Here is a 10906-nt window from a genome sequence, read left to right on the forward strand (position 1 = left end):
CAAAGAGTTTTTCAAAGGGAAAGAAGTGGAATGTTATGCAATGGCCAAGTCAATCACCTGACCTGAATCTGATTGAGCTTGCATTTCACTTGCTGAAGGACAAAACTGAAGGGAAAACAGTGTCATTGCTGAATATGGAGGACTCCAGGGATTTCACCTAAAACATCTTAATTTGTTTTCAGAAGATGAACAAAGGTCTCAGGGTTTTGAAACAACATGAGTGTGAGTAATTAATAACAGAACTTATATTTTTGAGTGAACTAACCCTTTAAACCTCTGTCTGCAGGTGAATGGAGTGAACATTGAAAGCATGAGACATGCTGAGGTTGTGGCCCTTCATCAAGAATGGGCGGAAAGAAACTCGTTTGCTGGTGGTGGATCCAGATACAGACGAGCATTTCAAGAAGATGAGCATCACTCCTACCAGCATCCACGTCAAAGGTAAAGCATGAAACTTGAGTCAAAATCAACATTCATGACCATTTTGTAGAGCAACGTTCACAATATGCAATAAAATTGAAATTCAATGGCTTTAGGTTTCCCACATTCTTTGTAATATCTTCCAGAAATATAATTCAGACAGGTTTGGAACAGTTCAAATGAGTGATTATAGTATTTACATTTTTGGGTGAAGTATCCCTTTAAGTGCACATTCTTATACTTTTTTGTCAGATTTTTGATATATTGGTTTCAATTAAGTGTGTAATGTTGTGATTCGCAACTGTGTACTGTATTTATGGTTTTGCTCATCCCCTATTGACGATTGGGTTTAAGGGTGGGTTTTGGTGCCACGCCTCCACCCAAAAGCACCAATCGCTCCACCCTAAAACAACTGATAGCTCCGCCCTAAAGGACTGATATCACCACCCTAAAGGACTGATAGCTCACCCTAAAGGACTGATAGCGCCGCCCTAATGGTCTGATAGCTCCACCCTAAAGAACTGATAGCACCACCCTAAAGGACAGATAGCTCCACCCTAAAGGACTGATAGCCCCCCCTAAAGGACTGATAGCACCACCCTAAAGGACTGATAGCACCCCCCTAAAGGACTGATAGCACCACCCTAAAGGACTGATAGCGCCGCCCTAAAGGACTGATAGCGCCACAATAAAGGACTGTTAACTCTACCCTAAAGGACTGAAAGCTCCGCCCTGAAGCACTGATGCTCTGCCCTAAATGACTGATGGCTCTGTCCTAAGGGACCAATAGCTCCGCCCTAAAGAAACTGATAGCTCCACCCTGAAGCACTGATAGCTCCGCCCTAAAGGGACTGATAGTTCTGTTCTAAAATGACTGATATCCCACTCTAAAGAACTGATAGCTCCGCCCTAGAGGACTGATAGCCTCGCCCTAAATCACTGATAGCCCTGCCTTTAATGAATGATAGCTCCACCCTAAATTACTGAAAGCCCCGCCCTAAATGACTGATATCCCCACACTAAAGAACCAATAGCTCCACCCTAAAGGACTGAAAGCTCCGCCTTAAAGGACTGATAGCCTTGCTCTAAAGAACCAATAGCTCCGCCCTAAAGGACTGATAGCCTCGCTCTAAAGGACTGATAGCTCCGCCATAATGTACTGATAGCCTCGCCCTAAAGGACTGATAGCTCCGCCTTAATGGACTGATAGCTCTGCCCTAAATGACTGATAGCTCCACCCTAAAGGACTGATAGCTCTACCCTAAAGACCACTAGCTCTGCCATAAATGACTGATATCCTATAGTTTTCCCATGTGGTCTCCCATCGAGGTACTAACCAGGCGCAGCCCTGCTTAGCTTTAGTGGGCGACCATGTGAGAGTTGCAGAAAGCTAGCTGCCAACTTATAGCCCCGCCCTAAAGAACCAATAGCTCTGCCGTAAAGGACTGATAGCCCATTTTACGTCATTTTGAGGGCAGAGGGAAGGTATTTAGTATTGTGTTATTTGATTAAAGATTATGTGGGTAAATTAATTCTTACAAAATGCACAGACACATCATTTATAACAAACACTAATATAGACATAAACAATTAAGTTGACCAAATGTTGATTTCATGCCGACTTTAAACAATGAACTCATCTGCTCTCCAGCCTGAGAGCTTCAGTATTTCACAGTCACTGGTATTTTTCAGTGTTTTCCTCTTGCTGGGAGTTGAGGGGGTGTTTGCTGTGTATGTGAGGTTTTACACACAGACAGATGTTGAGTTTTGTCTCTACAGAGGTGTGCATCTGTGAACTCTCTCCACCAAACCCCAGTCCGTGTCCACTAGAGTCCAGTCCATGTGTTGTACTCTGCAGTCCAGCTCCTGACATGTGGCTCACATTAAGCCTAAATTAACTCAAACACTTTAAACGGGCTATTGACATCTAAGGATAATTGTGATTTGGCAGGATCATGATTTGGCTCAGTGGAAGGGTCATTCCAGCACAATCCACTTGCCTTTCCAGCCACTGTTTCTTTGTATCGTGTTCATTATCTCATCGTGGATCAGTAGATCTACAGCTGTGGGTTAAAGAGTCAGCATATCCTTCTTTCGTGAATGATAAACATAGAGAAGCTTTATCGTGGACATATACATACAAGGGGGTGGCACGGTGGCTCAGTGGTTAGCACTGTCACATCACAGCAAGAAGGTCACTGGTTCGAGTCCCCGGCTACAGGGTCAGTTGGCCGTTTCTGTGTGGAGTTTGCATGTTCTCCCCGTGCTCTCTTGGGTTTTCTCCGGGTGCTCCGGTTTTCCCCCACAGTCCAAATACATGCGCTATAGGTGAATTGGTTAATAGTGTAACTAAATTTGGCCATAGTGGTGTACGTGTGAATGTGAGAGTGTATGGGTGTTTCCCAGTACTGGGTTGCGGCTGGAAGGGCATCAGCTGCATAAAAAATATGCTGGAATAGTTGGCGGTTCATTCTGCTCTGGCAACTGTTGATAAATAAGGGACTGTTTTGGTTGGAAAAATCTACAGCTACTTCTAATAAACAGTAACAGCAGGTCAAGATATTCCATCACATAATGAGCGCTTATTAATTATGAAAAATTATTATGAATTTTTGGTAGCTATTAATATTTTTCAGTGACTATTAGTCCCCGTTTAGTTTAAGTTTTTCCATTTATTATGAATTATTAGGGGCCGAGCACCAGAACGGTGCGTACACTGTAAAAAAATCATCTGTAAAATTACGGTAAAAAACGGCAGCTGTAGTTGCCAGTATTTTACAGTTAAAAATACGGTACAAACTGTAAAAGTAATTTCTCATTTTATGGTAAACTACCGTATTTATTAATTTATAGATGTAATATGTCTGTATTTTGGAATTACCAACAACATATCTTTTGATACACAGTTTACACGTTACACGCCATAATGCAGAAGGTGATGAGAAAGTTACATATGAACCAATGCTCATCACAAACAACCTTTCCCCACAAGCAGAAAAGATTATCAGTGATAGAAAAGTGCTCAGTATCATTCACACCAGCTACTAAACACCAGTAGGGTAACACGCATAAACCTAAAGTCATGAAATAAACATTGTGTATTCAACATTAGATGTAGCATAAATCTTCTAATGTAAATCACTGATGGGGAAAACACTAAATAGATCCATAGTAATGTCAACAAAAAAGCAATAAAAAGTGATGTGCCATGCAGGGAATTCTGGGAAAGTCAATTTACGGTTATTCGCATATAAATTAATGAAAACATACTGTTAACCAGGTTAGGGATTTTTACTGTAGCATTTTTACAGTTTTTTACCGTTGAAATCACATTTTGTACAGTGTAGGCCCTATGGGAATTCTTCTTCTACTGCTTATTCGCATTTTTGAGGGTCTAAACATGCTCAAAAACTCACGAAACCTTTGTTTTTTTGAAGTGAGTGTGGCAAAATGACTCGACAGCGCCACCTATGCACATTAGAGGGACTGGCCCCCGAGCTACGTTTCATGCACACGTACGAAAATTGGCACACACATCAAACATGCCAATACCTACAAAAAGTCTTTTGGAGCGAAATCTCAAACCCAGTAAGAAGTCGGATATTTTTAACATCCTACGCCGAAAAAGTGCAGTTTTTGCCATTTCCAGGTGTTGTACTTTAATGAACCCCTCCTAGGGATTTTATCAGATCAATGCCAAAATTGGGTATTGTCATCTAAAGTCCTTGGCGATGCTATATTGCGAAGATCTAGAGTTTTCGTCAAAGGGTGTGTCTTTGGCAGCCTCACAAACTTTGATGATTCGCCACGAAACAGGAAGTTGTTATAACTCAGGCATGCATTCTCCAATCTGCCTCATAATTCACACGATTGATAAGAGTCCTGACTTGCACACGTTTACATGCCAATTATCAAGTTACAGTTATAGCGTCACCTGCTGGCAACAGGAATGACATGTTTTACTCTGTAACAAACTCCTACAAACTTTATCACATTGAATCCAAGTTCCATTAGTTTAGTCCAAAGGCCTTTGTGATGCTAAATTGTGAAGATCTAGAGTTTTCGCTGAAGAGCGTGTCCGAGGTGGACAAGTTCAGGGCTTTGCAATGGAAGAGGAAATACTTACAACTCAGCCAAACTGATCTGTCTGATCTGCCAGAAAATTCACAGATTCGATGAAATTACCCTCCTGAAGACATCTATATGCCAATATTGAGTCACAGTCATAGCGCCACCTGCTGACAGAAGGAAGTTTGGCATAAATCAGTGATTTTCTCAGATTTTTTTAAATATATGTCCGCTTAAATTATTATTGTCCACTGTTCTCTGTCATACCTGAAGCCACCGGGCGGTGGTGAGCTCGGATGCGAGATCCCTTTCATCGCTGTTTGCAGCTTTAATTTATTTTATTTTGGTTACGAAAATGTTTTGAACAGTCCTTTTAATCTTAGTTTTACTTTTACTACTGTACAGTTACCTTGCTGATCTGAGCACTGTTCTTTCTTAAAACAGATTTCGATGAGTCTATAACAAACGGCTCCTCCAGCCCTCATGTGAATGGGACGTCCTCGCGATCCACACACTCAGACGGCAGCAGTCAGGACAACAACGTACAGGTGAACACGATGCTAAACCTGGGTCTGAATTTAATGCACATGTTTGTCTTATTTTCTCTTATATATATATATATATATATATATATATATATATATATATATAATTATATATATATATTATATATATATATATATATTATTATGACTCTTTCCAAATTTGTTATTAATTTGTACATCAAAATATTCCTAAATAATAGGCCTGTCACACTAATCAATATATGGAATTATTGCACAACACATGAGCATGACCTCAATCATTTTTGGTGATGCAATATATATCGCCCATACATAAAAAACAATTAATGCAACACTGTAGCTAATTGTGCAACATCTCTATCTCTATTAGAGCTGTCAGTGTCAGTATGGTTTAAAAAAACACTATAGTATTTACTGTTAATTACTGTAGTATATTTTCATGTGGGGTGTCTGACAAGTAAAAATAGATCTGGTATCTCATTCGCTTAAATCGCATCATTCGCGCCGCCTCATTCGCTTGAATCGAATCATTTGCGCCGCCTCATTCGCATCAGTCGTGCCGCCTCATTCGCTTGAATCGCATCATTCGCGCCGCCTCATTCGCTTGAATCGAATCATTTGCGCTCCCTCATTCGCATCATTTGTGCCGCCTCATTCGCTTGAATCGCATCATTTTTGCCGCCTTATTTACTCGAATCGCATCATTCGCGCCGCCTCATTAGCATCAGTCGCACAGACTCATTCACTTGAATCGCATCATTCGTGCCGCCTCATTTGCTTGAATTGCATCAGTCGCACCGCCTCATTCGCATCAGTCGCACCACCTCATTCGCTTGAATCCCATCTTTCGCACCACCTCATTTGCTCGAATCGCATCATTTGTGCCGCATCATTCGCTTGAATCGCATCATTCGCACCGCCTCATTGACTCGAATCGCATCATTCGCACCGCCTCATTTGCTTGAATCGCATCATTTGTGCCGCATCATTGACTCGAATCGCATCATTCGCACCGCCTCATTGACTCGAATCGCATCATTCGCACCGCCTCATTTGCTCGAATCGCATCATTTGTGCCGCATCATTGACTCGAATCGCATCATTCGCACCGCCTCATTGACTCGAATCGCATTATTCGCACTGCCTCATTCGCTTGAATCGCATCAGTCACGCCCCCTCATTTGCTCGGATTGCATCATTTGCTCGAATCGCATCAGGTGTGAATGCACCATTAGGGTAGTCAAATAATGTAATAAATAGTTTGCATGTTGAGATATATTTTACTTTTAACAATTTAAGGTAACTTGAATTTCATCCATTTTTTATAATTTTATTTTTAATTTTAAAAATGTATATTTATTATTTTATGTTTATTTTTATTTTTTAAATAACACCATGGAGATGTTTTGATATTAATGTAATATTCTGAATTTCTATCTGTACTGAAAAACCAAAAATGGTGTAGATTTAGCACAACACTTATTTTAATTTACAAAGCAGATGTTTGACAATCACTAACCATGGTCAAACATTTGCGTAAATCTGCCTTCTGCCAAACTAAATGTGCTCTGGATAGCAAAACAATCCCAAAAATGTATGATTAATAGCAACCCTGGAAATATCTCTAAATTAAACACATTTATGGATTAAATTGATTATATATGCATGTACACATAAATATAAGAAATGAATGTAATCCTGAATAATGTGTATTTGTATGTTGCAGTACTCAAGCAGTCACCTTCTGGACCCGTTTGAAGAAAACAGGCTTGAATCTGAGCCCCACGGCAGCCGAGGCTAAGAGAAAGCCCACGCCAAACGCGCCAGAAAGAGAGCGCCGCAGATGGACTGGAACAAGAAACACGAGATCTTCAGCAATTTCTGAATCTCCAAAAACCAAACTCCCCCTGTTTGAGCTTCTCCTGAAGAAAAACAAAACAAAACAGGCTCCTATTTTTGTAGAAAATGGAAAACGTGAAGCTAAAAAATCTAAAAAAAAAACAACAAAACAACTGACCCAGAGGAGATCATGTTAGTTACACAGTAGGTTTTCTATCTTATAAAGGGATGAGAGAGAGAGTCGGCAAAGGATTTCTGGTCATTTCATGTTCACGCTGTTTAATCGCCACTTCAATATCGTACTTTCACAATAATGGAAAGCAAAAGCCAAATGAGACTACATATAACTGTGCTTTTATATGCACATCGCTCTATGAACAAAACCATTTAGAAGGACCCGAACAGTGTGTGTGTTTTCTGTGGATTATCAGACGAATGTACTTTTGCCAAAGACACACAACCCTATAATCAAGCTGATGTCTCCTGCGTTTGGATCGTTTTGAAGGGATGAACCACTATTGGATGTTGAATTGCTGAGAAGACAAAACTGGAGTGACCCAGAAAGAGAATTACACTTCACTTCTTCTTCAGCAGAGGGCGCTGTTAATGCTTTTTTTTTTTTGCTTATGAACGAATGTGTTTGAGTCCAATGCTAACAGTTGTTGTATTCTATATATCAGTGTTTCCCAACTCTGTTCCTGGAGGCACACCAACAGTACATATTGTGGATGTCTCCCTTATCTGACCCATTAACTTCAGGTGTTCGAGTCTCTTCTAATGTTCTGATGAGTTGATTCAGGTGTGTTTGATTAGGAAGAGGTTGAAAATGTGTACTGTTGTACTGTGCCTTCAGGAACAGGGTTGGGAAACACTGCTATAGAAGATTAGATTAACACTTCTTTCACATTTAAAACAAAAGAAATCTTAACATTTACATCTGATTTGACATGCTTTGTCTAAATAACAAATGTTTTCCTTGGTTGTGATAGGAAATCTTTACTATTCTGACAAATATTAACTTCTTGACTGAAGTTGTCTAAAAATATACAGCATAGATTGTAAACACGACTGACAACGATGATTTTTTTTGTTATTTTGGCCATTTGGTCAATTTATTACGGTGGCTGAGAGAGCTCAATGGGCTGCAAGGTAAGGGGACCTATTATGCCCCTTTTTACAAGATGTAAAATAAGTCTCTGATGTCCCTAGTGTGTGTATGTGCAGTTTCAGCTCAAAGTAGCACACAAATGATGTTTTATAATTACATAATTATGATTATATATAATTAGAATCTGACCCTTTTAGGCTTTAACCCAATTGTGTCATTTTGGTGACTGTCGCTTTAAATTCAAATGAGATTGGGCTCTTTTCAAAAGAGGGCGGCGCTACAAATGCCTGCGTGTCACCATAGTGGCAGATTCCAAACTCTAATGGCAGGTGGCTGCTTCTAACTCAGGGCTGTTTATGCTAATGAGGGAGAGATCATCACTAATGGGTGGGGCTTTGATGACATGTACTAGGGGAGAATGTCAATCAAAGTGTTTCTGTAGACTGTTTTTATCAAATTGATTATAGAAAATTTAATGATCAATTTTTACCATTAGAGGATGGCTATAATCGCACACTGTTGCCACACAACTGTGTTTAAACCCCTTTATAAAAGTGTTTTTTGCATACTAGATCCCCTTTAAGAAAACTCATTAAATTACAAACCGATTTCAAACATCAGTTTGATAACACACGCACACACAAATTCTCACAACACATGCAAACACAGAAACACACTGCAAATAGCGCAGACCACAATGGAAGTGTGTCGGGCGACCCTAAAAAAAGTGACAAACCCGACCACCTCCAGTTTAGAGTCAGTGGTAAATTAACGCTAATTGTACTCTCTGCCAGATTATTGAGGCTAACGATAAACAAACAGCAAGGAATCGTATGACTGCGATGTTAAAATAAAAAAACAACACAGCAGACTTTAAGCGAAGTTGATTTATAAATTAGTTTCAAGAGGATCACATGCTTATGATTTGCCACAGCTGGTCCCACATTAGCCAATTCATGATTCACCAATCAGATGATTCCTAACTCACTATAAATAATAACAAGTTTCTTATCTCAGTATCTTCGTCTTGAAGATCTACCTCAGAAGAACTCCCCCTTGTTTCTAGATGGGCGACACGGCGGTCCAGTGATTAGCATTGTTGCCTCACAACAAGAATGTCACTGGTTAAAGTCACTACTAAACCAGTCAACGTTTCTGTGCGGAGTTTGCTCGGTCTCCCCGTGACATGGGCTGACATGGGTTTTCCCTAGGTTCTCTAGTTTCCTCCCACAGTCCAAAAAAACACACTAGTAAATTGAGTAAATTAGAAAATTGAACATACCAAATTGCCCTGATAGTCAAGCTCTTAGCAAACTATATATCTCGCCAGAAATAATTCAGGGGAATTCATCGAGACCTACCTGAGCTCAAACTCCCCTCTTGCCCAGCTAATAGAAGGGAGCCCAAGGCTCGAGGATCTGATAAGACCAGGGCTCTCCCCCAGGACAGCATGCCAAACAAGCTTTATTATCAATCATCAGCTAAGTATGAACTCTTGAAACAGGAAGCAGCAAAAATTATCTTTTTGTCTGCACTATTTGCACTGTTAAAAATATTCATTAATTAGCAGGTTCCAAATTTCGTGGTTCACAGGTTTTTCCATTTATTTATGGTTGTGAACTGCATTTTGGGACCTTGATCTCTGCTATGTCGACTTTTGATGTTAAAAATTCAACCGTGCGATTTAACAAAGTGACTTTGATTGACATTTTAGTAGTTTGAAACAATACATTGTTTAAGAAATTCAATGAAAAATTGAGAATTAGTTGTGTAAAATAACAGAACAAGTAATGGCGGGTTATTACCAGGTTTTTGTACTTTAATTTACAACACCAACCAATTTAGGCAATACATCACTTATAGATCCCATGAATTAAAATATAAAAAGTCAAATAACGTATTTCAGATGTCAGTATAAGTATGTAATCTATATGATATCTATAAGATAGTGTGCTACAAAATGATATAAAGCTGATACAAACATCCAAAGCTTGCGGTTTGTCACTTCCCGCCTAAATGAATCAACAATTTTTCCCCTCACCACATACTTTAGTTTATCATCAAATCTTCTGACCAATCAAATGCTATCTAGTATCTGACATGCCCCGCCCTCTTCAAGACGCTCCTCATTTGCTTTCATTTGATGTGCTTGAGCTTAAGCACTCTCACTGGCAGAGCTGTGATCAAACCAAACGCTACTGGCTGTTTTTTTTTTTAAATGGGAGGGGCTACTCGATGTTTCGCACTCTCTTTGTACAAAAATTCTCGAACAAAAGGAACAAAATGCCCACTTTAAAGCACTTCACTGGACATTTAAATGTCAATAAAAGCCATAACATTTTAAACCTTTTCAACATCAAAGGCTATTGGAAGAAGATTAAACTCCCAAACTGCATAAAATAAGAACAAATTTTAATCTGCTTATTTTATTTTAGTTTTTTACAGTGTGTATTATGGGAATTAGCATTCACATGACTGTCAATATGCGTTTTTCTATATTTGCGTGTTTTCTTACGTTGAAGCTCTCTCGGCCATCATATTTTATACCCTAAATGACAACACTTTTACTATTTGAAAGAAATGTCGTCATCAGTAAACTAGTTTGCAAAACTAAAACAAAACATGTACACATTACTCAAAAACGTAATTATAAACAGTAAATCAAGTTTTATTTTTAATTATTTCTCTTAATATTTTTTTTAAGATCTACACTACCTGACAAAAGTCTTGTCGTTGATCTCAGTTGAAAGAGAGACAAATAACAACCTGACTTCTAGTTGAGTTAGAAAAGTGGCAGAAGGTAGACTTTTCAGATGAATCATCTGTTGAACAGCATCCTAATCATCACAAATACTGCAGAAGACCTATTGGAACCCACATGGACCCAAGATTTTCACAGAAATCAGTCAAGTTTGGTGAAGGAAAAATCATGGTTTGGGGTTACATT

At 39.3% G+C, this 10906-nt stretch overlaps 1 protein-coding gene across 1 annotated transcript in view; it reads left to right on the top strand.

Moving 5' to 3' along the window:
- Positions 1 to 7968, top strand: part of LOC130220878 (Na(+)/H(+) exchange regulatory cofactor NHE-RF2) — a 74012-nt gene extending 66044 nt beyond the window's left edge. The window contains 4 exon segments of the mRNA XM_056453138.1: positions 287 to 334; positions 336 to 441; positions 4933 to 5036; positions 6739 to 7968. Coding sequence (XP_056309113.1) covers positions 287 to 334; positions 336 to 441; positions 4933 to 5036; positions 6739 to 6897 — 417 coding nt within the window. The 3' untranslated portion in view covers positions 6898 to 7968.
- Positions 7969 to 10906: the final 2938 nt, after the last annotated feature.

The sequence above is a fragment of the Danio aesculapii genome, chromosome 3 (genome assembly GCF_903798145.1).
Source record: "Danio aesculapii chromosome 3, fDanAes4.1, whole genome shotgun sequence".
NCBI classification, from domain to species: Eukaryota; Metazoa; Chordata; class Actinopteri; order Cypriniformes; family Danionidae; genus Danio; species Danio aesculapii.